At 35.3% G+C, this 27,030-nt stretch overlaps 3 protein-coding genes across 5 annotated transcripts; 2 read left to right on the top strand and 1 right to left on the bottom strand.

Moving 5' to 3' along the window:
- The first annotated feature begins 3,094 nt into the window (after positions 1-3,094).
- LOC100798382 (peptidyl-prolyl cis-trans isomerase FKBP62) lies at positions 3,095-9,841 on the top strand. 2 transcript variants are annotated; one of them, XM_041009275.1, is made up of 12 exons: positions 3,095-3,430; positions 3,688-4,032; positions 4,598-4,678; positions 4,771-4,851; positions 5,389-5,505; positions 6,115-6,204; positions 6,644-6,819; positions 7,051-7,173; positions 7,264-7,410; positions 8,500-8,627; positions 8,720-8,840; positions 9,560-9,841. In XM_041009275.1, the coding sequence occupies exons 1-12, from the start codon at positions 3,259-3,261 to the stop codon at positions 9,647-9,649; spliced, it is 1,671 nt and encodes a 556-aa protein (XP_040865209.1). In that variant the 5' UTR covers positions 3,095-3,258; the 3' UTR covers positions 9,650-9,841. The 2 variants fall into 2 exon arrangements, with proteins under 2 accessions (XP_040865209.1, XP_003544491.1); XM_003544443.5 differs by having other exon boundaries at positions 3,098-3,430; positions 5,389-5,583.
- A 6,534-nt stretch (positions 9,842-16,375) lies between these two features.
- Positions 16,376-22,855, top strand: LOC100797494 (WD repeat-containing protein PCN). Of its 2 annotated transcripts, none has more exons than XM_003544441.5 (11): positions 16,376-16,690; positions 16,794-16,928; positions 17,120-17,411; positions 17,509-17,572; positions 17,775-17,888; positions 18,047-18,209; positions 19,586-19,739; positions 20,058-20,635; positions 21,222-21,418; positions 21,791-22,072; positions 22,420-22,855. In XM_003544441.5, the coding sequence occupies exons 1-11, from the start codon at positions 16,529-16,531 to the stop codon at positions 22,706-22,708; spliced, it is 2,430 nt and encodes an 809-aa protein (XP_003544489.1). In that variant the 5' UTR covers positions 16,376-16,528; the 3' UTR covers positions 22,709-22,855. The 2 variants fall into 2 exon arrangements, with proteins under 2 accessions (XP_003544489.1, XP_014628643.1); XM_014773157.3 differs by having other exon boundaries at positions 19,968-20,635.
- Positions 22,856-24,222: 1,367 nt separating this feature from the next.
- LOC100802291 (protein SOB FIVE-LIKE 5) lies at positions 24,223-26,602 on the bottom strand. The gene is made up of 5 exons (XM_006595932.4): positions 25,717-26,602; positions 25,030-25,608; positions 24,843-24,923; positions 24,643-24,715; positions 24,223-24,533 (listed from the first exon to the last, which is right to left on the bottom strand). The coding sequence occupies exons 2-5, from the start codon at positions 25,408-25,410 to the stop codon at positions 24,511-24,513; spliced, it is 558 nt and encodes a 185-aa protein (XP_006595995.1). The 5' UTR covers positions 25,411-25,608; positions 25,717-26,602; the 3' UTR covers positions 24,223-24,510.
- Between the last annotated feature and the right edge of the window lie 428 nt (positions 26,603-27,030).

The following is a 27,030-nucleotide window of genomic DNA, read 5'->3' as shown; positions in this document are numbered from 1 at the left end:
GGATCCATTGCTACCCCATTCTTGGAAATAATGTGGCCTAAATACTCCACAGACTTTTGGGCAAAGAAAGATTTCTTTTTATTAGCCACCAATTGATGAACCTACAAGATTTCTAAGACAGTTGCCAAATGTGTCATGTGGGTATTCCAATCTGAGTTGTAGACTAGAATGTCATCGAAGAACACCAATACACACTTTCTCAACAATCCTCTAAAAACCTCATTCATCAACGATTGAAAAGTAGAAGGGGCATTCATTAAACCAAAAGGCATCACTAAGTATTCGAAGTGACCCTCATGGGTTCTAAAAGGGTTTTTATGTATATCTTCAAGCCTAACCCGCACTTGGTGATAACCCGATTTAAGGTCCAATTTAGAAAAGAAATAAGCCCCATGTAGTTCATCTAATAATTCATCAATTATTGGGATTGGGAATTTATCAGGTATTGTTACCTTGTTGATAGCATGATAGTCCACACACATCCTCCACGCAACATCTTTTTTCTTTACCAAAATCACAGGACTAGAAAAGGCGCTTTGGCTGGGCTTGATGATTCCAATATTGAGCATTTCTTTCACATGCTTCTCACTCTCATTTTTCTGGTGATGCGGATAACGATAAAGTCTCACATTTATAGGGCCCTGGCCCACCAACAAAACGGTGGCATGCTCTTTTTTTCGCTCAGGAGGAAGACCTTGAGGTTCCTAAAAAACTTGCTCATATCGTTTAAGTAGAGCCTCAAATTCCTTCTCCTACAACTCACTGCATCCTTTCTCAGATTTAGGTGCTTGCATTTCTCCTGCCAGAAACAATCCAAGTACTACTCATTTTGGTTCATTGAAAAAACTTTGCAAAACATCTTGGGTTATGTTTTGTGAAAGTTCCTCTCTCAGCTCCACCCAATTCTCAGCCAACTGGAATTTCATGACTTGTTATTTCCAGTCAACCCATATTCCTCCCAGAGAAGCCAGCCATGCCATACCAAGGACCATATCAATTCCCTTCAATTCGAACAATAATGCATCTACCTTGATAGAAACATCACCCATGACTATCTCCAATCCTCAACAATGCCCTTGCACCACCGCCATGTAACCATCTCTTAGCTTAATGGTCATGGGTCTAGTATCCTCCACACCTCACCTAATGGTCGACACCATCGTCTTGGAAATGAAGTTATGGGTCGCCCTTCTATCCACGAGAATCAGAAAGGGTACCCCTTTCACCAATCCTCGCAGTTTCATAGTTCAAGGGTGTCATTGCTTGTTGTTAATCAACCCTAAATACCCCATCATACTAACTCACCTCGCTCTCCTCCTTAGCATCTTCATCAATTACCAGAAGCTTGAGATGGTGATCTGGACATTGATGGTTTCAGGGATTAAAAGGACCACCACATTTGAAACACAACCCCTTTTGTCGGTGTTCCAACAGTTCTTGGTATGGAAGATGACACACCATATCCTTGTGTGCCCCCTTTTTCAGTCCTCATGCCTAGGCCTATTATGCCTATTGTCATGCATTTCCTTGCTCTCTCGAGTAGGCTTCCACTCACTGTTACTGATGCGGCCCATTGCATTTGGGCCAAACGAATAATATGAACTGGAGCGATGATAGGAATCCGATCCGAAATGGTTTTGAGCCCCACTGCTCCATAGTGTACTTCCTCGTTGTACTTGTAGCTTGTACTCCACTGCGCGTTCCACATTCAGCAACCTCGACCTCGATAGCAGTCCTAAAGCTCGCATACTATGCACTCTCCCCTTTATACCTTCCTTCAAACCATGGATTAAATAGCCTGCAAATTGTTCATCACGAAGACGTTTAACTTGAGAAGTCAAGTGTTTGAACTCCTGAATGTACTCCTCCACCGAGCCTAGTTGTTATAGGCTCGCAAGCTTCTCAACCATGTCACCCTCTATGATTCCTCCATAGTGCTTAATCAACTCCACTTTGAGCTGCTCCCATGTTAATTTGACATTCTCATCTAGCAACGATTTAAAAAATGCAACGTGTGGCCCTCCATACACAACTGTGCAAGAACATCAAGACTGGTTTCTTGCACTTAGAAGTACACCTCTGCTCATGTTATCCATCCCGCAGGGTCATCGCTATTGACCAACAGTAATTCCACCTTCTTGACCAATTGGTGGAACTCATCCAGGGGCTCTCCTTGAAGTTTCTTCAACCCGTTATTTTGGAGTTTTCGGTCATCGTCTCCGACGTGGTCTTCACCCCTAACGTGTCTCCACCAACGTCTTCTGTTCTTTTAGTTAGTAATACGATCAACTTCTCTTGATTCACGTCAACCTTGAGGTTGAGCACTTGGAGAACATCCTTGATGCTCACGACCTCGTTCTCTAGAGTTGCAACCTTGGCTTCCATTTCCTTTGGTGGCATCCGCAATTTCAAAAGGCTGGCTTAGTGGGTGTGATGAAAAATGCCCTCACAAGGATCCAGCAGGTTGGACCAAATTGATAAGACACCACGTAACGGTAAAAAGAATATACTAAAGAAATAAGATGAATGAAAAGGTGTGTGATGTATTATTTGATAAAGAAAAATAACTCCAAGGAATAAAGTCTTCCCTTACACTAGAGCACTGCTCCTTACAGAGAAAATTAAATTCTCTGTCCAAAAAGACAAACAAATGATTACAAAAAAAAAATGCTCCTCACTCTTCTTCCTTTCCCATGTAACCAAATTCTCACACGAGTCACACACACCCCACTAACTGTATAATTATCATTCCTATTTTGTCCCTTTTTTCCTCTCCTACTATAAACTTTTCAAACTTTGGACTTAAATAGCAACTTACTTAAACCCATACTCCTATCAAGAGTCTCATCACAGATAAACAATTATTATGAGTTACAAATATAAAAGTATTTTACATCATTCAATACATAAACAATTTTCTTTGAATAAATATTTGTTCATGAAAAAAATAGTCTTGTACACCATTAATTCAGTCAAAAACAGTATAAAATTTTGTTATGTTGTTGCCGAGTTCAAATTTAACATGTATAAATAAATTTATTGATTTTTATAGAAATTATTTAAAATTCATACCTAATTAGATTTGATTTCGTCAAAATTTTAAAACCTCAGCATTGAAATTAAACACTATATATTTCATTCAGTTCGAATTAAAAAAATTATTCACGGTTTGTTTGTGTTCCCTGTACTCACTCACTCACAGACACAGTTCAGCAGACACAGAGGCGTGGTTGTTGTTGTTTTGACAATCCGAGGAAAATGGTGGTGGTTTTGTCGGATCAGGATGAATTCGACGAGGAGCCCGGCGAGGTTGTCGATTCGGCGCCACCGCAGAAGGTCGGCGAAGAGAGACAATTCAGCGGTTTCAAGAAGAAGCTTCTCAAACGCGGACAGGGTTGGGAATTCCCCAACTTCGACGACGTCGTAACTGGTTAGTCTTAGTCACCAAAAAGAAATGTTCAATGTTCAATCTACTGATACAAAATTTAGTTATTTACCACCTACGGAGATATAAGGTTGGCGCAGTGGTTGGGGGAAGTGTGAAGGGAGAAGGGAGGGGGGAGACGTCGCAGTTTTGAATTCCCCCAACCGACATTTCTAACAAAAACTAACAAACTAATATTTGCCGAGAATTTTTTTTTACCACTTACCACTACATATAACGTTTTGTTACATTATTCGTTGCAGTTCGCTGTGTTGGAATTGGAACATTGCTCGATGGAACAACGTTTGATTACACTAGGGAGAGGGATCGACCTAGAACGTTTGCTCTGGGCAAAGATGATGTTGCTGCTGGGTTGGACCGTGGGATTTGCACTATGAAGAAAGGGGAGGTGGCATTGTTCACGTTGCCCGGAGATGGTGGTGATGGTGATTTTACGCGTGATTCCGACGGCTCGGTTGTGCGGTTTGAGGTGGAGCTCGTTTCGTGGATCACGGTGGTGGATGTTTGCAAAGATGGTGGAGTTGTCAAGAAGATTATGGAGAAGGGGAGTGGGAACGAGCGCCCCGGTGATCTTGATGAAGTGCTGGGTAATCTAATATAGTTGATTGTGATTGATTATGCATAATGCATGCTTTTTTCCTTCCCATGGATTGAAGATATCACCAAGTTAAGTGTTATATATAGAATTTGATTCTCATAACCATTGAGTGCTTGGATCAGCGCCAGGTTGTTCCAGCATAATGAGTGGTCTTGAGTGAGAGAGTGCTTTGTTGTCCATAATGGTCTTGTCTGAGTTGAATAGGTACACATAATTGTTTCCTGTGAAGGGTGCATGTGATTTCCCACACACAAAAAAAAGACAAATTGATTTTCATATTTTGTTAATGTACAGATTTTTATACTATCAACCAAGTAGAAATTAGATATGATTTTTAAAGTAATTATTACTAAAGGCAATAATCTTATCACACATGGTGATCCATGATTGGATGTCAGTGTAAAAAGCCTTTACACTGTTAGGGCATTTTAATTTGATTCATGTTGTTATTCATTTTGATGTTCTTTTTTTGGTTGCTGTATTGCTTTTGGCATGTTTTATGAATAAAGATTGTGCCGGCTTATTAGTTCTTGTTGGATATTTTGCTTCTGCAGTGAAGTATCAGGTGGTGCTTGATGATGGCACTGTTGTTGTGGAGACACCGGAAGGAGGAGTTGAGTTTCACGTGAAGGATGGTAATAATGTTGAGTTGTGCTCTTTTTTTGATGGAATATAATTTCGTTTTTCTTCTCACAGTTTGTTTGACCAATTATGGTGCTGGTTGTAGGTCATCTTTTTCCTATATTGCCGAAAGTAATCATGACTATGACAAGGGGAGAGAAGGCTGAATTAATTGTCCAACCACAGTGTACGTTTTTTATTGTTCTAATCTGCCTACAATATCTGTATTTTTGTTGTTTTTGGCAACCAGATGAAAGGTTTATTATGTGGGCATATATTTCCTCATTTTGTTGAGATGCACGAAATTTTGGTCTCAAAATATGACTCTGATTGAAATGAAAATGGTGTAACCATCTTTGCAGTCCATTGAAATGATTCTGCCTTCTTCCAGCCAGTTTCTGTTTGCTAGCACTTTGGTTACTTTACCATAATTGCCGTTGATAAATTGATCAGTCTAGGGAACTGCAAGCATCAACATCAGTGCATCAATTGTGAAAGCCAATTGAAAATTAAGCTAGCTTTTGGCATAATTCTTTTCTGTAAATTGGGGTTATTCCATTTATTCTTATTAGATTTTGCTGCTTCTTTCAAATTCTTCTTGGCTACAAATTATTCCATATTTGGATGTCAGCTTGGAATTAAACTTTTATTCATTAGCTTGATGGATATTGCAGTCCACTATCTCTTGTAACTAATTTGGAACTTATTTATATGGTTACTCCAGATGCCTTTGGGGAGAAGGGGAGAGAAGCTGGCAGTGGGCTCTGTTCAATTCCTCCGAATTCAGTGCTGCATGTTAATATTGAATTGGTATCCTTCAAACCTGTCATAAATGTTACTGGTGACTCCAAGGTGATTAAAAAGATTTTGAAAGAAGGAGAGGGTGTTTTCACAGCCAATGAGGGTGCAAATGTTACTGGTAAGAAAACAATACTCATTTAAGCTCAACAGGTTTAACCACTTGGGTTGATGGGTTATTAATGTAGTTGATATGAATCATAATGGATCTAGAATTGTAAGGATTAATGTCATAAGATGCAGGAGGAAATTTCAAATCTATGGCCATGGCCAGATGTTTCATTATAATCTATATTAGCAGAATCTTTGTGTGACTCTAATTTTTCTATTTCTGATTTCTTTCATTTCCTTTAGTGTTTAAATAATAATCTAGACAGGCCACAATAGTACAATCACACAAATAATAATGATACAATGACTATTGTTGTGGCCACCAGAGACAAATAATACAAATTGCACCACGTAACTTGTATATAGCTTCTTTCTAGAATGGTTTCTGGCTAAATACTCCTATTCTAAAAAGTTTGTTGTTTCTTTACAGTAAGAAGGCACTGCAACTACAATTTTATTTATTGTGAAAATTAAAATCCAAGAAGAAAAGAAAGAAAGATCCTCAGTTTACTAATTGCTTTTGATGAAATTGCTATGGCAGTGAGGTTTACAGCTATGCTAGAAGATGGCACTGTATTTGAGAAAAGAGGAATTGGTGAAACACAACCCTTGGAATTCATAACTGATGAGGGTGAGCTTATTCTTATCCTTCTTTTATTATGCTCTTTTGTATGTTTTTTAGTTAGAATATATGAAAATATCTTATCATAACTTGGAATGTCTTAGATTATGCTCTAGGATTAATTTCTCTATTTACTCATCATTTAGTCTCGGTTACCATATTTCCTAATCTAATCATGATTTGTTTCCCTATTTAGTTAATATTATGATTAGTATAAATAAGGGTTAGTGCTCTGTTTTATGAACATATACTCATCAAGACATTGTAATAAATCTCAGTTAATATTGATTCAATGTTTCATTCTATTTTATCTCTTCCTCCCATACCTAAAACTTCATAATTTCAACATACACATTTTCACCCTTGCTTGGTAATGAACTGAGGATTATTGAGTATTTATGACATCCAAGAAGGGATGATAATAGTGTTTTTAATTTGTTGTCTGTAGAACAAGTAATTACTGGTCTAGACCGAGCCGTGGCAACAATGAAGAAGGGTGAGAGAGCGATAGTTAGCATACATCCTGATTATGCATTTGGAAATGTTGAAGTGAGACGAGATCTTGCTATTGTGCCACCAGGCGCGACTGTAGTCTATGACGTTGAGATGATGGATTTTATTAAGGTAAGAGGGTGGAAAAATCTTCCGCCATGTCCATTGAGAAATTGAAGATCACAGGTTTTCCTATAGACTGATGGAAACTTTATCATTTACCAAAAGAGTGGAGAAAACCAAAATGACTTGCAGTATGCTTTAGTTTCTCTTTCAGTCTATAGTTTGTCTGTTAGATACATATATGTATAGTTTCTCATGCAGCATTGCTTTCAATAGTTCTAACTTTTATATGATTGAAAGGAGAAAGCACCATGGGAATTGAATAGTAAGGAGAAAATTGAGGTGGCTGGGAGGATGAAAGAAGAAGGAAATGTATTATTTAAAGGTGGCAATTATCAGCGAGCAGGGAAGAAATATGAAAAGGTAAATCCTTGACTTGTGTTGGCTTTGGGTTATTAAGATTCCTTTAGTTCATGATTTCTGCCAAATCCATGATACCTTGTTCTCTCACAGGCTGCTGATTTTGTTGAAGAAGATGGATCCTTTGGGGATGATGAGCAAAAGCAAGCTCAGACACTGAGAGTGTCATGCTGGTTGAACGGTGCAGCTTGTAGCCTTAAACTTAATGACTTTCCTGGAGCAATCAAGCTATGTTCACAGGTAACAGCCAATCAAGTCATGCATAAGATTTGAAGCAGCCAATTCTATGAGCAGATTGGCTAATTGGAGAGAATAACCATGGTGGGAGAAGTGATAACAAGTTGTATGCTTTAGGTATAACAAATTGGTAGCTTAAGGAAATCAAAATATTTCTCACGAGAGTCCCGGTCTGCTATTTCTGAATTATGAGTTTCTTGAGGTAACTAACTTGTATGCAATAGTCTGATAGAAATTCTTTCGCATAGTGCAAATACTGGGAATTAACTGAGATTACAGAAACAGAAATAATAGTGTTTCAAATATTCAGAGAGTGATAATTGTGTTCTTACAACAAAGCTAGGTTTTTAAGGGGCTAGCTTCCTCTCAAGTTCCTCCCTTTCCACTGAATTATTGCTTTCATCTCCTTGCTCCTTCTCTTTGCTTTTAACAATTAACACTTTAACAGGCTTCACCCTTTTCTCACTCTTCCTTTCCACTACTGTCAGATGTCTAGACAGTTACAAGAGAATCCCTCTTTGTGTCCCCTTTTCCTTATCTCTCTTGCTCACGTGGGTCAATAAGACACCACATTTCCCGTTATGTCTTCACATACAGACTCTAGTAATAGAAGAGTATCTTTATCTGTCAATTATATATTCTGCCAAGTTGTTTCATCAGATGATGATGCATAAATGGCTGTAATGGTCAAGGGGGCTTCAACACTGGTTGTGCTGAGATTGTTCTTTGCATATTTAATATTTAACAGGAATTTTAGTATTGTTGTATGCTAAAGGCACTTATATGTTAAAATTATGAAAAGATTGACACTATATCTTCTCAATTTCTAGATGAATAATGGCAATGCCTAAATGTAACTACCACAGTATGGGCATAGAAAATTATTATGTTGGCATATGCAGATACTGGTAAATTTGTAAAATAGTTAAATGGAAAATTTTCCACATATATTGGAAGCTTCATGTATGCTGATGCGTGCCTGTGTGCAAACAAGGAAATGGATGGATTAATATCAACTCATCATTCAACTTCTAAGATGTATGCCTAGTTATTAGAGTAGCTATCATAATGAATTTCTTACAATTTTCTCAGGTGCTTGATGTTGAATTTTGCAACGTGAAAGCTTTTTACAGACGAGCACAAGCATATATAGAAACTGGAGATTACCTTTTAGCAGATGTAGACATCAAGAAAGCTCTTGTGGTGGACCCACAAAACAGGTACTTAAAAGGGTTGATTATCCAAAAATAAATTACTGTTGGTTTAAAATGGATGCTTCTCATTGAAGAAACAATGATTTTTCATTTTCCAGGGAGGTGAAGGTAATCCAGAAGAAATTGAAGCAACTTCAAGCTGACAGTGACAAAAAAGATGCTAAGCTATATGAAAACATGTTTGCACGTAAAACAAAGGACTCGCCCATGGCTATAAAGGTGAATGTTGTTGTTTAGACTTAGTGACTCTTTTTGCTTGTGAATTTGAAATTAGGAATTTGTCCTGCTTTAAGTCCTGCATACCTATTCTTTTGGGAGAAAATTGAGTACAAGTAGGGTTGAAATAATAGACATACTTCTTTAGAAAAAGAAAAGCTAAAAGGAGAGAAAGTAAAGATGTTAATTTAACCATTAATTTTAGGTAAGGACGTATGGTGCTATGGGTATGATAACAGGGTCGACTTATGTTCACTCTTATATTTTATTGAAAATGTGATTTTGGGGCAGATGCAGAACCCAAATTATTGTTGTTTGTGTGGATCTAGAGTCAGATTGTGTGTATGCACTTGTGAATTGTTCGTCAATGACCGAATCTTAACTAGGAGAGGTTCTTTTTTTAGATCCCTAGGCTTACATTGTTTAATGTGGACATCGTTTTCCGATCTAATAACTGCTTGCGGATCTATGAAGCTAACATGGGTGCTACATAAACATGGAATTTTCCTTCCTAGTCTAGGTTGATGCCTTGATAAGGCAATGGGTAAAAAAAGGTTTCAACAATTCCCATGTTTTGTCACTATAGGATTTTTTTATCATTTCTTCTCCTTATCATTTTGTTCTTAGTCGCTGTTGTTTTTCGTTGTAAAATATAAACACCCAATGTTGTTGCTTCTATTTAAATTGTATTTGTAACTAAAGCTCTTGCTTTTCTCAAACAGAGATTGAAGGTTGAAAAAGATGAGAGGGAAAATGAAGAGGTTGCAAGAATGGAAATTGATGAAGTTGCTGATAGCCCAGTGATTCAATAGTTAATTCTTGTTGAACCTGTATAGATTATAATATAAAGTTTCTATTAACAAAATATATAAACTAGTAAATGGAAGTTGCAAATTCGATTCGGATGAAAATCTACATGTTCCAATAGAATTCATTCATGTATACCATCTTGTAATATTGCCACATTTCAGATGAACATTATACACACTACATTCGCATGCAAATCTTGTTTAATTTTAGCTCTTTACATTTATTTTGGATAGTGATATTGTACCAAACACCATTAGGTGGCTAACAAAAGAAAGTGTACTGTTGTTTAAGATTCTAGTAATATCACTTTGGTCAATGATTTTTTGATCCTTAGGATTTACAATAACTCATTATCGTGTTCGTCCATCAATCAATTGATGGTTAGACTTTCCTTGACAGTGTAATTTAAGAGGAGAGAATGTTTAAATGAGAACTACAATGAATATAAATAGGCAGAATTTGATAGATTTTTTAGCCAATATAATTAAAAATAATTTAATTTAAAGATAAGAGAAAATAAAGGAACATAATAGATAATTGATTAGAATCAGACCTAATTTTATGTAACAAAAAAATCAGAATCAGATTTTATTTTATTACATCCAATCTTCTTCAAAAATATTCAAAATTGCTTTATAATTATAAAACTAACTATACACAAAAATTAGTGAATACTAAAAGAAAGAATTTGAATAAAAATAACATATTTTATAATTTGAATTAGAATTAGAATTAGAATATATGCTTGTGCTACTACTTTGAATATTCAAATCATGAAAATCATACTAATTATAATTACCCTAATTACTATAATTATGAAAGTTTATAAATGAAAAGTAAATAAAAGATATCATTCAAATTTCACCATAAATTTTTTACATTCTTATCATAAATAAGAAATAACTAATAGAGAATATCATTTTAAGAAGTTAAAAATATTTCTTTGTAAGAAAAAAAGAAGTTAAAAATAATTATAATGTGAAAAAAAATATAAATTACAATTTATAATCTGTATTTATCATTAAAAAAATTTATAAATAAAAAGGAATAGATATAGTAATTTGCAATATCTCATTATACTTAGCAACGATTGTAAAAGTAAAAAGTAAAAAATTAAATTAGGGAAATTATAATTTTTATTATATTAAATAAATAATTAAAAATTCAATTCAATTTAATATGCAAACTTAAAAGACATGTATGGAGAGGTGCTATGTGCAATAAAAAAGACATATATAAAGAGGTTATCCGTTTTTCGTGTGTTGCTTACTCTAACTATCATTGCATTCCCTTTTATATATATATATATATATATATATATATATATATATATATATATATTACATTGAAAAATTAACATGATACTTATTTGGGACAATTTTTATTTCAAATGTGATATTTGTTTTAGGATGGAGGGAGTAATACTTTATTGTCAGTTAGAACTATGCATAAAAGAAGCAAAAGTTAGGAACAAAAATTAATTACATATTTACATTGTGAGTATAAGTGGTAAAGTTAATTTATACAACATAATTTGGTCAGATGAGGTGCATGTTTGCCAGGGTGTCAAATTCAATTGGATCGATGTTAGTGAAAAGCAACTATGTGCAACTTCTACTGATTTTGGCTATTTGGACGTGGAGAAAGAGTATTGATCCGCGTTGGTTAATCTTTTTCCAAACACGTACAAAATATAAAGATATGGTTCTCCATAAACAAAGAAACCAACATTAAGTATATTGTTAAGATCATTTCAACAACAATCAGGGAAGCCCTTTTTTCTCATTTAGAAACTGAAAAAATAAAGAAATTACTCTCCATATTTGAAGCAGAAAGATGTTGAGGCATAATATAAGTTTAAGCTCTCTGCTCCCCAATGAACTTAAACCTTAAATATAACATATATGAAAGTTTAAAAGAATACTCTTGACACATGGAAAAGAAGATCTACTTAATAATAGTTCTGAAAGTTGAATGGATTTAATATCTTTCATACATGTTTTGTCACCTAGAGGTTCTTGGGCTTGCACCTATGACTATGTGTCTTGGTTTTACAAGGTTTTTCATCCTATGTTATTCCATTGGAGGAAGGACAACCATCACATGGCTTTGTACATTTACCACCCGTCAGAATATAGTCACAGCTTGGGCAACTACTGGTAGGATAAGTATCAGGTGGAGACTACTCTTGTCAGGTAAAACAAACGATCTTGTTGATTTTTTTTATGCATTGTCGCTGAAAAATAACTATTAATTATAATGTAATTGTTATTGTAGGATTGATTTCAAATAGCGCCAAAAGTTATGAAAAGCTTGTTGAACCTTAGAGTTGTGCCAAAGGACATGGGTCATCATCAATTTATACAACAAGCTTTGGAATTGTTGTAAGAGGGTTTGTGACGCTCTTTACCCCTCACACATATGTACTAATAATAAAAGAAATAAGAAATCATAATTAATTTAAAGTTCTTAAAGCACATTTAAATAAAATCCTTTCAAAATGGTAAAAGACTCACATTCACTTCATTATTACCAGATAAACTTGTCAGAAACATTTTTTGTTCAAAACATCATGTAATTAAGCAAAACTCATGCCTTAATGTCACATCTTATCAGAGCATTGTATCCCGACGTTTTTCAGCACAAGGTTCCTTAAAGCAATTCACCTAGTCATCTGCTTCCACGAACACAAAGTTCGAGATCTTCACATGATCCAAACACAAACAACACACTAGGAGTGAGTTATCACATTCCTAACTAATAGAGAGAAACAAGACAACATGTAGGTATAAATATCATATAAACAAAATAAAACTTACTTAAACATAGCTCACGTTATTTCACCACTTTGTCGCCCAACATCACATCACAACACAACACGTCTCATTCATTTTCACAACATTCACGTATTCAAGGATCAAAACACAATATCACCAAGTCAATCAATATCGATAAATACATAAGCATTATGCAACATATACACAAAGACTCAATCTTATATGCAATGTGGTACCATATCAGTGAAAAATCTCGTCGGGCGCCTAGGAGTACATGACAAGACAAACCACACACTAGTAAGTCAGGTCACTCTCATTAGGTAAAATCATAGGGAGACCAGTTAGGGTCACACTGTTTTGCGAGAATGCTTCAACCATGTGGGATCGACACAACTTAAAGGAGCACTCAAACCAGATGTATTTACCCCCAAGGCCTACACTCCGAAGAGTCCGTCAGGGTCTCTCCCTCCTGATTCAGGTCCAACTCATAAAACATTTTAGTACACATACTCTAGCTATGAACTGTATAAAACACACGACTCCTCAATTGTTCTCAAAATAGTTTTATCTCATCGCGCTTGTGATTAAACTCGTCGGGTCCCCACAGTGGTTCCCATCACAATACTCATCGCGGATTAACTCGTCACCCTTAAAGGGTCTTAGCATTAACTCGTCGCCCTTAAAGGATCTTATAGTTGTGTGATTGTACAATTCATAACTCGCAACTCAATGCACACAACATCTCAACGCACATATATATTACGAGTCAATAGATACTCAATTTATCACATATATTCAGTCTCAATCACAATGGTATAATCCCAAAGTAGCATGTTATCACACCTCATGAATCATATACACTTTACCTATGAACTATGCAATACACACAACTATTTAATTGTTTTCAAAAACATTTTAACTTGTCGTGCTTGTGATTAAACTTGTAGGGTTCCCACAATGGATCTCATCACAATACACGTCACCCTTAAAAGGTCTTACAATTGTGTGATTGCACAGTTCATAGCTCACAACTCAATACACATGTATTTCACATTTCATCACAGGTTCAATTTATCACATACTCACAATTTGAATCACAATTTCATAATCTCAATATAGCAATTTATACAAAAGGTTTATCACAACATGGGGAGTAAAATTCCTCAAATAACTTTACATAATTATATCAAAATCAATTAATCAAAATAATAGGTATGAAAAATAAAAACACCAAGAGAACTCAATTTTATCAACCAATTCACCTCAGGACATTAATATTGTATTTAAAATCATAAAGGAAAAATTCAATAAACATCCCAAAATAAACCCAATTTAATCTTCTAAGGATCTCTACACATGTTCGTTCTAATCCCAATTGCAATAAATTCATTCCTTACCTCTAAGCGGACTCACGTGTGTATTGTGACAGTGATAGCGGCATCTCTAGTGGTTTTCTGAGATTCCTCAAGCTTTTCTTTTGATTGCTCTAATAGGGTTTCCAAGCGTTAGAGAGAATGGAAGGGATTGAAGTCTTCATTCCACTGTATACGTGCGATACATATTTCTCCCTCCACAAACATTATTTTCCAAATCCCAACGGTGAAGATGTGCGTAAATGAACCATGAACCAGATATCCAAATTTCACAACAATCCAACGGTTAAAAATCTAGAATCATAGTTTTACTGAGACAATTTTGGGGTTCTGCGGGAAAAGAAAAAGCTACGATGAAAAGGGTATTTCTCTCAGCTCCGACATATTTTCATAATTCCCAATGGTGAGAATTTTTGGAAACGAGTTCCAAACCTGGTGCTCAAATTTCACGATGATCCAACAGTGAATTAGTCTAAGATCCTCCTTTTTCTGAGACAGGTTTGGTGGTATGCAGGAAAGAGAGGATTTTGGGAGGAGATGGGAAAACGAAATTGAAAGGAAGAGGAGGCGCAGAGAGTATCGTTAGTATAAAAACTGACCTAAGATGCATTTATTTATAGTTAAGATACTTACAACCTATTATTTACTCTATTTTTCTTTGTTTATTATTTTATAAACAAATACTCTATTTTTTATTTCCTATCAAATGAATAAATCAAAAAAAAAATTTTCCCTTCAAACCATTATTTTAATTAATAACATTGTTTCTCCTTGTTCATTTTATTATAAAAAAACCTCGTTATTTTCTAAAACTCTATTTTTTTAACTAAAAAAAACTTTTTAATTTATATACGAAAAATGGGATGTTACAAGGTTTGTAGTTGGGTGTAGTTTTGGACGCAAAGAGACCCAAGAAAAGGACTAGCAAGGATGGTGGCAAAGATGACAGAGGTCATTGACTTTTTGTCGTATTGTTGTATTATTAGTATATTTGGATGCATTATGCACAATTATTGTTGTTCTCGACTTATTTTAGTTTATGTTAGATTGAATTACTTTTTTTTTTTGCGTTCAAGGATTGTTTAAACAACATGCGCCTAGTAATAAGAATTGTTTTTTCAATTGATTCATAAAACAAACATTAACATGAACAACTAAAGAAGCACTAATAATATAAACTTTTCTTAAGAAATACCCAATGTATGATTTTTATAAAGAACAAACATGACTACACAGATGTATTACAATCAGAGCAATGATCTCATCAGCAGATCTGGGTTTCCTTGGTTTGCACAGCAGGGTAAGGACTTCATATGGAGATTGACTAAAAGTTGCATTCAACCCAATTAGACCTTTGCTACTAAAATTTGAAAAGATGAAAAATATTTTTCCTACATCATCGTCGCGTTTAAGCTCCATACACTCGTATTCAACACAACCATCTCCTACATAAATAGGTTGGCGGTAAAAAAAGGTAAAGTAAAATTTTGCTACCTCCAATGGTGTCTATAATTGTTTTCCTTAAAGCATCAAGTGACATATCCTCACTTATTAAGATGACTTTAGAATCACTAGGACATTCAAACAATATCTCTTTAGATGATGAAGTCATTTCATCATCACAATACACAATGATAGGTACATTCTCCATGCTTTCAGTAATATGGTGAATATTAGGGCAAGAAAAACTATTGGAACTTTGGGAATAGTGGTAACCAAGCCTAGAACTCTAACAGATCCTCTTGGAGTGTTGGGAATGAAAATGAAAATTCTAACTAGAGTTTTGGGGATCCTAAAAGTAAAGATTCAAACTGGGACAAGAAAAGTAATTGGAATTTGGATTTGGTGATGCTAACCAAAACACCATTTGGAGAAGCAAAAATAGTTGGAACACAACAAATGCCTCAAGTGATGACTTTGGTCCGACAATATAGACGATTTAGACTGCGTCTATATTTAATATGGTTGGTATGCGTGTAAAAAAAAGTAGTGTTCAGTCAATATGTATTAGGAAAAGTAATGTTCAACCAATAAAAGTAGTGTTGTAGTGTTCAATCAATAAAAAACGCAAAATGTTTTTTTTTCTTTTTTATTCAATTTTTTTTTAAAATAGTACAACAAAATCAAGATTTGGTTATTTAAGTTTTTTTTTATCACAACGGAATAATGATTTTGTTATGATAAGGGGGTGCCAACAATAATAACAACGAAATCTCAATTCTATTGTGATTAAAAAAACTTAAATAACAAAATTGAGATTCCATTGTGATAAGGGGGTGCCAAAAAATAATAATGAAATTGTGATTCCTTTGTTATGTCTAGGGAGAAAAAATATAAAATGGAATCACGATTCCACTGTGATAAGGGGGGATGAATTTGGTTATTCAAAGAAATAATGATGCCATTGTGTAATTATGTGGGAAGGACATTCTCGGAATAAAAAAAATCTGTCTTCCCCTTGGTAGGGGCCAAGAGTAATTCTAGTGGGGCAAATAGTAATCCCCGTGAGAGAAGCTTAATGGGCTTGTGATGCCGAACCCGGAATGTTATATACGGATCCATCCAAATCCAAGTCCCCGCTTAAACCTCAGGAACAAAACCTAACTAATAACTATGGCCGCATTGTGTTACTTTCTCGTCTTCTAGTTTCTCTACCCTACTATTCTTCATTCTTCAAAATCAAAATTTTCACTCGCACCACACTGCACAATTTCGGAGTGTGGCTGGCTCCATGGCTGAACTCTACAGGCTCAGCTCCGTCGAGTGGAGCCCTTCTCCGGTCATCGCTTTAGCCACCAGCTTCGACGGCTCCCGAGTAGCCGCCGCTCGCAAAGACGGCTCCCTCGAAATCTGGCTCGTCTCTCCCGGCTCCATCGGCTGGCACTGTCAGCTGGTAACATCCTAACTAACCATCATTTCACTCTTCAACTTTCTCCTTTACAACGTCGTTCCCTTGTTGTTCTCGTTCTGATTCATTTGATTTTTGGCGCTTGCAGACTATACACGGAAACCCTAACGGAAGAGTGACGTCGCTTATTTGGTGCCCCGGTGGCCCCGACGGAAGCCGCTTGTTTTCGTCCAACATAGATGGCTCCGTTACTAAGTGGGATCTTTTCCACTTGACGCAGAAGGTATCTTTAGGAGATAAGATAATAGTGCGATTCAAGCCTGTGAATTCTTTTAAGTGTTTCATTGAAGCTTGTGAACTATTTTATGTGTTTTTTTTTTTGTCAGGGTAATGTTTGTTTGTTATGGTTTGGTCTTTATTCTTTAAAGTGTTTTTATTGTGTGGGTTGCTTAATTTGACACGTGGTGCTTGCAGACGGTGCTGCCATCGGACGGTGTCACAATCTGGCAAATGGCAGGGACTTTCCCTAAGGGTGACGAGATCGATGATAAAAGGAAGGGTGAAAGAATGGGGAATGGGTTTCATGGTTTTGATGAACATGAGAGCAGTGAAAGTGATGACGATTCTGATTCACCTGGTTCTCCCGAGCTTTCAGTTGGTGAGTATCCACGCGTGGCGATTGCTCTCGACAATGGATGTGTGAAAATTTATGATATCTCCGACACAGATGAATTTATTCATGTAAAATCTATGCCCCGGGTCAAAGGTGAGGTTTTCCTCAAGTTATTTGTCTTGTAGCAGGTTTCCCTTTTGTTGTTTTGCGTTACTCTCATTAAGAGGATGTTTTGTGTTGTGGTTTGCAGGGCGAGTTTTAAGTGTGACTTGGAGTACAGATTCTAATTACGTATATTCAGGAAGTAGTGATGGGTACGTATTGAAGTTGTGATTCATAAAAGTTCATTGTGTGTGCTGCTAAAGTTAATTTATGCTTGTCACCTATTTTCTTTTTTCTAGAAACCAAAATTGTATGCTTGATTTTAAGTAGATCTGGCAACGTAGACATTTATTAATTGGTGTCTTTACATCATTAAGTTTCCTTTATTTATGTTTCTTGTCTGTCTCCTAACAGGTTGATACGATGCTGGAATGCTACATTGGGCAATGAAATCTATAGGATTACAGCTGGACTTGGAGGGTTGGGCAGTGGACATGAACTTTGCATATGGTCATTGCTGTCTTTAAGGTGATAGAGAATGGATCTTTTTGTTGAATTGCCTTCAAAATGAAACTAAATATGCATACTTCTGCAATCCACACCCACCATATTGTTATAATTTTGATGGTAGAGTTCTTTCTTCCTATTTGCAAACTCTTGTAGCTAATTGGTTAGTTATTATCTAGGTCTGGTACACTTGTTAGTGCGGACAGCAGTGGTAGTGTCCAGTTTTGGGACAGTCAACATGGAACTCTCTTGCAAGCACATACTTTACACAAGGGACATGTACACGCTCTGGCAGCATCTCCTAGTCATAATAGGGTGTTCTCTGCTGGTTCTGATGGCCAGGTACTGAGCTGCATGATTTGTGAATCTTATGAAACCGTTTTTATTTATCTTTTTGACATTTCAATTGGCTGCTTATGTATGTGTATTTGGTAGCTGTTTGGCAGTATATATTGACATTACTTGTTAGTTTTTCACACATTTATAAGATGTTATTCGCATAATTGCCATTGTTGTTGAGGTCAAATTCAAGTAGTGGCTATGTATATTTCGCTCTGCACTTTAAATTAATATGTTAATATGTTTTATGTGCTGCCACATGGGAATGTGTATGGTGTTTTCATTGTTGGTAATGTACATATATGAATGCCATATTGCAAAGAATAGTAGAGTTAAAGGTTTAAATAGTATAATGATTGAGAATAAGTGGAAACCAAAAATCACAAGTAGAAATTGAAATGATTAAAAGGATATGGTTGAAATGGACCACTAGAGAGGTAGTTCTATTCTCTCGGATAAGATGAAAGGCATGTGAGGTTTCCACTACTTCTCTCCAAGGATTAAAGATGACAGCGATGATTTTTTTTGGTTAATATTTGGTTGCATAATTTTGTCAATAGAAGTAAGAAACAGTGATTTTTACAAAACATAGAAATTTGTAGTTTGAACATTTGGTTTTTGATATTGAGATGGTTAGAAGCCTTTAGTGTAATTTTATGAAGAGTTGATTTAGCAAGTATCGAATTTCGCATGATTCATAGTGTCTCATCATTTGTGATGATTGATTAATAAGTGAATATTGAAGGTTTGATTTGATAAAATTTGATCTGATCCAATCCGAATCGATTAAAATTAATGTGATCGGATAAAAAAATGCCACAAATCCAATCCAACCAACCCGACTTGTGCCCACCCCTAAGAAATTCAATAACATGAAAAATATTTTTGTTTGTTTTGGATTTCTATTTCTATTTTTAGTTCCATTTCTATTTATAGCAAGTTAGAGTGTTCTTTATTAACTTACAGGCAAATTATTGTGCATTTCATCCATATAATTGAAAAGTATATAGTTTTTTGCTAACCATATGTATAGTCTTTGCATTCTTGTTTGTTTCCTGTTTTTTTTTTGAAAAATAAATAATCTTACATATGTATCTTCTGGATGTTTCCAATGTGTGGGTCACTGTATCTTGAATTGTTCTTAGTGGAGGTCCATTGTTTATCATATTTCAGGATATAAATTTGTATTTTGTCAAGAATAATGAATAATGATGTCCATTGAATAATGAATATTGAGTCAGTATATTGTTTTGTTGCTATTATTTATTCATTAATTTATTCTGTTGTCCTGTTTCCAATCAGTTGCAGTGTTATCTCATTCGTAGTCTGTTGATGATGTGAATTATAATAATGTAGTTTTAGTTTTTTTTTATTTGAAGGTTATTCTTTACAAGCTATCTAGTAGTCAGTCAGCATCATCCGATGATATCAATTCTCCATCAACAATGAAGAGATGGATTTATGTTCACTATGTAAGGGCTCATACACATGACATCAGGGCCCTAGCTGTTGCTGTACCGATAAGTCACGAAGGTCTGTTTGGAAGTTATTGTTCATAAAATTTTTTTGCTATTTTTTTTTTTTGCAAATATTGTATGAGCTGGTTTGGATGAGCTTTGGGTCTAAAGCAAGCATTCTTAGAAAAGTTAAATTTTTGTTTTTAAGAGAAAAGTAAATGTTTTTCTTCTATTTTCTGACAGTCAATATTTCATTACAGCCAACTGTACTTTTCAATGCTGATAAAGTGTTTCTTTGCTGTAGAAAAGCTTATCCAAATGGGCAGTATCTTTTGTTGCTATTTAGGCATTTGGCATGTTCCGTTCCTTAGCTGTGCATTTTTGTGTAGCACAGATATTAAGCCAGAAAAGAGGATTAAAAGAGCTCGACGTGCAGAAAATCCCATTAGTTTCCGTTACCATAAGTGGGCTCATTTGGGGGTTCCTATGCTTATCTCAGCTGGAGATGACACAAAACTTTTTGCATACCCAGCGAAAGAATTCACCATGTTTTCTCCTCATGATATCTGTCCTGCGCCTCAGAGAACACCCATTCAACTAGTGCATAATTCTGTCTTTAACCAACGCAAACTGCTTTTAATCCAATCTTCGCAAAAGATAGAGGTTCATTTGCTACAACTAAAAAAGGTCTGCACCTCTGGAGGCTTTACAAAGAACGATGTAGTGGCTGAAGTCAAGAGTAAGGGATCTCGGAAGATAATTTGCAGCACCATTTCTAATTCAGGGGCACTATTTGCGTACTCTGATCATAAAAAGCCTAGTCTTTTTCAATTGAAAAGGAATGAAGTTGGAAAAATCAAATGGGATGTTAGAAAAAGGGAGCTTCCTCAGATATTACCATTTGGCCATTCTATGATTTTTACTCATGACTCCTCCAAGTTGATAGTAGCAGGTCACGATAAAAGGATATATGTAAGCTAGCAACATGCTTCATCTCTATTATGATTAAATTGTGTTTTATTTAAAGTATGGGTACTTTATTTCATAAGGGAATTTCTTTTGCTTGTCTTTGCAAGAATTTCTGAACTTATCCAAACTATGGTTATTTTACTCTGTACTTTTTGATAATCATGCTGTGCATCATTTGTTGTTTGCTATTCTGGCCCTTGTTTCATTGGAACTTTGTAATTTATTTGGACCTGAAGACTGTTTAAAGTGAATTTATGTTGTTTTCCGTTATTATTATTATTGTCCAGATAGGATTTGAGTGTCAATCAACTGTAATTTGTTATCATATGCTCATGTAAGCTACCCTGTTTTTTCTTTATTTTTGGTGATTTGTTGAACAGTGCCCTTCCACCCACACACACAAATGCATGAGCACTTGTGATGGTTGTTATGATTATTTACTAGAATTTAAGGTTGAATTAATTGTAAATTGATTTGTATAATTAACTTCTAAATTTCTCTTTTGGTTGATTTACTTGTCAGTGGTTTCAGAAGTGTTGAAAAATAATCTATTTGTTTTATCAATACTCTTTGCTTTTGAATGTTATAGGTTGTGCATGTTGGGGGGGCAGATGAAGTTAAGTCAGAATTACTGCATACTTTTACACCCCTTCGCGAATCACAAGATCAAGAATTACCTCCAACTGAGCCACCCATAACAAGATTGTTTACTAGTTCTGATGGGCAGTGGTTGGCAGCTGTGAACTGCTTTGGGGATATATATGTATTTAACTTGGAGATACTAAGGTATTGTTTCTAATATGGTTAACTTTTTGTTTTAATTCAGGAGACCTATTACTGTAGCTGCTTTGCAGCGGATAGCTTGGACATGTTATTGCTTAAGAAAATTGAAAATAAAAGTACAGCCCTTTGGGGGAGACACACAAATACACGATACAATCTTCAGAAGGTTTTGATTGGATGTTGCCTTTCTTTGTGGTAGTTTACAGTATCATATTGTCTGTTTAGGTGTAAAAATAATTTAACTGTTAATTCCTATAGATCCCTTTTTCTTGGCGTGCACTTTGATTGTAGGTGGTGGCAATGACTGCATGAATTATTTGATATTGATATTGATATTTTGTTGTATTTAATAAAATTAACCTGCTTTTGCTACAGCCAGCACTGGTTCATTTCAAGATTGGATGGCGCCTCTGTTACAGCTGGTGGCTTTCCTCCCCAGAACGACAATGTACTGATAGTTACAACTTCCTCAAATCAAGTGTATGCATTTGACATAGAGGCCAAGCAGTTGGGAGAATGGTCCACAAGACACACACATGCTCTTCCTAGGAGATACCTTGAATTTCCTGGTGAAGTTATTGGGCTCTCATTCCCTCCATCAGAAACTTCATCTTCTCCATCGGCAACTTCATCTTCGGTTGTTGTTTACAGCTCCAGGTATGCCTTTTTATTTTCTTTATAAATATGAATTTGACATCTTGCACTGGTGAAATGATAAAAAATTAAATGAGAAGTAAATGTAATGAGAAAATACTTTTTTTTTTTTATATATGAAACTAATGGCTTATTAATTTAATACTCATGATTTATTTTATTTTATTTTTATGTTGTATTTATTACATGTTTTATTCTGGGGCTTCATATATATCATGTCGGTTGGTTTCAGAATTGTGATATTAACCATTCATGACTCAAAATAGGAACTATGATTTCTGAAAATATTGTTTTTCTTTTTATTTATTTTTGAAGTATTTTCTCATGTTTGGAAATTGTTCTATCTTCAGGGCTATGTGCTTGATTGACTTTGGATTGCCCGTGGAGCAAGATGAAAGTGATATGCTAAATACTAAAGATTCAAGGGCAAGGAATTTACAAAATTTTAATGTTAAGAAGAGGATTGAAGTTATGAAGGAACATAATAGGAGGAATTTTGAAGTTATACCTTTCGAGAATCCTGTTTTATTTTTAGGTCATACTGCAAAAAATTCCATCTTTATGGTTGACAAACCGTGGTTGCAAGTGGTTAAGAGTTTAGAAGGCCGACCAGTCCACAGACATATATATGGGACATGAGGCATTAAGCAAACCTAGAGAATTGTTCTCAGCTTGAGGGGATACATTATGGGGATAAAAGTCCCTTGTTTTTCTTTTTGTCTCTTCAGGGCTGGGGACCTAGAATCGTGTATTGTGTTATCATAATCAATTTTGTTCCATTAGTAATAGCTTCACTTCACAATTTATTCTATTTTTTATTTACACATGTTCTGTACTTTTACTTTTGATAGCACAAATTTCAAACCTTGATAGCACAAATTTCAATCACTTGCCGGTTTTTGCTGCTTGTAGTAGAATCTTTTGACACTTCTAACCCTATGATTAAGATGTAATTAAAATTTCGTATAAACAAAGTGTAATTTTGTGCTGTATAATCAATTTGTAGGAAGGAATAACCAATGTTTGGTTTGCTATGGACTACTTCATAAACTCGTTTTTTGATAATTTCGTACTAGTTATTTCCTCGACTGTTATTCGTTGTAATTTAGTATAACTGAAACTATTTTTCATAATGTCATGGTAAGGCATTAATAGGTCTAGGTTGCAGCAAGCGCAAAAAGAAGTACAATTTCAATTGGTCTATTCTTATTTTCTATTCTCTAATTTTGATCACTCGAAAACCAACTTTATTTTTTACATTTTGCATTTTCTAATTTGGTCTATAACTTGCAAAGCAATGTTACACTTTCATTCTAAATCTTGCATCTTCCAACGTAGGCAATGAACGTGTGCTAACACCGTAATTTCCAATTACAAATATTAATTGAATAATACTCAAAAATGACTAGTAAAATCGGGTGTGCTTGTCCGTTTCCAAATATTTGTGTTATTTTTTTCCAATAGATCCATGCAGTTGGTTGGAGTCTGAGGATTTAAAAAATTACGAATAAAAAGATTTTGTTGGATATCCTACCAAAACAAAATATTAAATAATTGTACCGAGTGTTATGAATGGATCACATTTCAAGGGGGTGGCTTTCACAAGGTGGTGGGTCTGCCCCGAAAATGAAGCTTGGCTTTTGGTTGCATTTGGATACAGTGTCCATTTTGGGGTGTGAAGCTCACTTACCTTGCCACATTTACCCACCCAAAGTGGTTGTGAGCTAGGCTGGCAGTGGCTGAACTTAAATCAAGTGGGTCACTACTCATTACTACTAGCCCTTTGGATTTGATATATGCATGCTTCATGGTGAAATGACTTTTTCCTTTTTCTCTAGAATGAGTGGTGAAATTAGTTAATACAGTTTTGTGCTTTATTATTACTGGTGAAAAAGGATGAGTAGTGAATGGAGATATAAGATTGACAAAGTGGTTGGGGAATGATGAAGGGAGAAGCGAGGAGAAACAAGAGATGGCGGATTCGAATCAGCTAGTTGACATTTCAAACAGGACTAATAAACTAATATTTGACGTTAAAAAAAAGAATGAATAGTAAATACCATTTGAAAGAAAGAGGAGTTTGTGGATAGTATCCAAAGAAGAAAACCTGGGAGGTACCAGAGATGCCTGCCACAAATGACAACAAAAGAAAATGGAGGACAGAAACCTTATTCAGTTTCCTATATTCTCTTAGGTTGCTTCCAATAGCATAGGCAGTAGCATAGCAGCAGATTAAAAAAAAAGAGAGGGTAAAATTACAACATAAGAGCTTTTCTTTTTTCAATATTTTGGAAAAAATGAAAAGAGAAAAAGGGGAAAAAAAGAAAGAAAGAAAGAAAAAGAAAAGAAGTTCCTTTTGACAGACATTGAGTAGCTTCTCTCCTTTGACATCCATTCTTCTGGTCTCTCTTTCCACAGCAATGCAGCAATAAACAGTGAACTCATTTCCCTTCATCAAAACCACCTGATCAGTGATGTAACAAAGAACTTGTTAGATATTTCCTTTCAAATCTTTATTTCTTTTTTTTTGAGTAACAAAACAGAATATTTAAGACAAATGGATCTTCATTCACCTTGTTCCTCTGAGGCTAGTTTTCCACCAAGAGACTCTAAGAAACCAAAGTGCTTCTGGAATTTTGTCTTTCTCTGCATAGACCAGCAAATTTAGCTCAACACAATAAAAACTGTGCAATTCAAAGGGCTGGTTGTAGCTATAACTTATAATGCAGAATGAAATGATTTAATAAAAGAATTGGCAATAGAACTTGAGTACCTTTATTCTTGTTGCAGATACACATTGAGAAAAATCCAATGCACTCTCCACTGCTCCATTCCCTGAGAAACTATCTTGCTTCTGTACAACAACAACAGAACCAACCCATTAGCATTTTTTTTAAGAAAAAAAAAATTTGCTGCTAAGGAGAAATTATAGACACATATATTATGTCAGTGACACTAACCTTGTGACTCTCCTTGGAAGAGTTGAAAAAAGGAGAGCTTGCGGTGTCATCAAGAGGTGAAGGCTGTTGACTTCTGCCATATTCTTTGACCTTCTTGTTCTTCTTTTGGGATTCTTTGGCTTTAGAAGAAAGGCAAGGATACCAATTCTGACAATAGCATTCATTATCATAATGTGGAGGTCCAGAAGAAGCATCAGAGACCATGGACAAATCTTCCTCAGAGTACTCCTCCATTCTTGCTCCTTTTCCTTCACACTCCACAACACCACCTCTCCTCTGGTAGTAATTTTCAGAAAGAGAGGATTGGTCCAAATAATGGGTCCAGCCTGATTCACTAGCACTACTGTATTGTGAAGCAGCAGATATATGATGATAATCCATTTCTTTCTTCTAGTATTAACTAGGCACCAAGGTTGGTGTTTTCTATAGATGCTCAATATGTATTGTATGATATGAAAATATGATCAAAGTGAAAGATGAAAGATCATATATAGTGGTAGAGGACCTAGCTAGAGGTAGCTACTTTGCTCTATCTCCCAATGTCTCTTACCCCTTGTGCTTCCTTCTTATGTAGTTCTTCTTCTCAGCATAAGTTAGAAAAGGAGTAAAAGGAGAATTGATAAAAAAGAAAAGAAAAGAAAGAAAAAGAAAAATCATTAAACTAAGAAAGAGAGAGGGGGATTGCACCAGAATTCTAAACTGGTTGTGTCCTTTTGCACAATCCTTTCGTCTTCTTATTTTATCTTTATGCGAATGAATCAATATTGCCAGTTGGCCTTGTGAACGTGTGTGTGTACGAGACTGTCTGCTAGTGAAAGAGTGAGAGAATGTGATAAGGGGAGAGATTATGTATGATTTATGGCAGCATTTGCATTTACATTACCATGATGCTCCCATTAAAAAGATGGTGCTGTCCTTTCAGGACAAAAGTTAATCTTAATTTGGCCAAGTCACAACTAATGATACTTTAATGATTAGCTTTTTGTTTCTATTAATGGTTACGAAGGCTTTGCAAGTTGACTCCACAATAAATGCACTCTGCTCCCTCTCCTAAGGCTTTCCCTATTTTCTTTCTTCCACACCCTCAAACATTGTTTGTGCTTTGCAACAACCAACAAACTATAGTTTCTCCCTTCATTTATTTCTCATTTTTGCTCAACATATACTATGTCAAAAACCAATATTTACCACTCAGTGAAGTTTACCAGTTGTGATGTGAGTGAGGGTTACTTTGGTTTCTTTACCTCTTTGACAGCTGAAATTGGGCAACTGGGCATGTCACTAAAAAGTTAAAGGGCGGGGGGGGTTTACAATTTCAAATTTTTTTTATATGTATAATTGCAATAGTGGAACCATCTCAAGTGTTGTTTAATTTAGTTTGGTTATTCACTTTGACATAAATGACTACTTTGAGTAGTTGTTTGCTCTCTCGTACTAGAAGTTCTACGAATGTGAATCTCCTCAATAGAGCTAGACAGACCCACGATTCATTGAAAGAAACCACTAATGACCACCTGATTTGAATGTCACACTAGTAAGAAGCATTTGTGCATACAATTAAAGACTGCTAGTTAATTACTTATTTGAGTTTTATCTTTCCTTAATGCTTAATTTCTCTCTTTAGTCCCAAGAGGTTTTACTTGGCCATGTTTTCTCTAGTGCTTTCCATTTTTCATGTCGATGATTTTCTTTTGGTAAATAAATATGGTACGATTAGGAGGCATCTTAATTATTATCAGGACGCCAAAGACATGTTAGGACTGTCAATAGAGACTTACCTAAAAAGAATAAACAGTTCTAGTTGGTCACAACTATCTTAACTTTAATCTTGAACGTCAAAAGATCTTCTTTGAGAGAATTACTCAATTCAAACTCATTCATGAAAAAGATGAAAGTTTAATCCAGATCTCTAATCACTAATATCAACTCGCATTGAGTAGTTACCGTTTTTTTTATTCAAATACAAAACGTTACCCATGTGGTATATCTCATAATTTCCTC

The sequence above is a fragment of the Glycine max genome, chromosome 14, assembly GCF_000004515.6.
Source record: "Glycine max cultivar Williams 82 chromosome 14, Glycine_max_v4.0, whole genome shotgun sequence".
In the NCBI taxonomy this organism is placed as follows: Eukaryota; Viridiplantae; Streptophyta; class Magnoliopsida; order Fabales; family Fabaceae; genus Glycine; species Glycine max.
The sequence above is the reverse complement of the archived record's forward strand: the minus strand, read 5'-3'. Positions and strand labels throughout refer to the sequence as shown.

What these genes read in the sequence shown, in the direction of transcription:
- LOC100798382 (XM_003544443.5), top strand. Translation starts at nt 3,259, where the DNA reads ATGGTGGTGGTTTTGTCGGATCAGGATGAATTCGACGAGGAGCCCGGC. An exon ending in CAGGGAAGAAATATGAAAAG is followed by an intron (nt 7,174 to 7,263) that starts GTAAATCCTTGA and finishes GTTCTCTCACAG; the next exon opens with GCTGCTGATTTTGTTGAAGA. An exon ending in GTGGTGGACCCACAAAACAG is followed by an intron (nt 8,628 to 8,719) that starts GTACTTAAAAGG and finishes TTCATTTTCCAG; the next exon opens with GGAGGTGAAGGTAATCCAGA.
- LOC100797494 (XM_014773157.3), top strand. Translation starts at nt 16,529, where the DNA reads ATGGCTGAACTCTACAGGCTCAGCTCCGTCGAGTGGAGCCCTTCTCCG. An exon ending in CTGCTGGTTCTGATGGCCAG is followed by an intron (nt 18,210 to 19,585) that starts GTACTGAGCTGC and finishes TTTTATTTGAAG; the next exon opens with GTTATTCTTTACAAGCTATC. An exon ending in GTTGTTGTTTACAGCTCCAG is followed by an intron (nt 22,073 to 22,419) that starts GTATGCCTTTTT and finishes TTCTATCTTCAG; the next exon opens with GGCTATGTGCTTGATTGACT.
- LOC100802291 (XM_006595932.4), bottom strand. Translation starts at nt 25,410, where the DNA reads ATGGATTATCATCATATATCTGCTGCTTCACAATACAGTAGTGCTAGT. An exon ending in CTTCCAAGGAGAGTCACAAG is followed by an intron (nt 24,924 to 25,029) that starts GTTAGTGTCACT and finishes GTTGTTGTACAG; the next exon opens with AAGCAAGATAGTTTCTCAGG. An exon ending in TATCTGCAACAAGAATAAAG is followed by an intron (nt 24,716 to 24,842) that starts GTACTCAAGTTC and finishes TGGTCTATGCAG; the next exon opens with AGAAAGACAAAATTCCAGAA.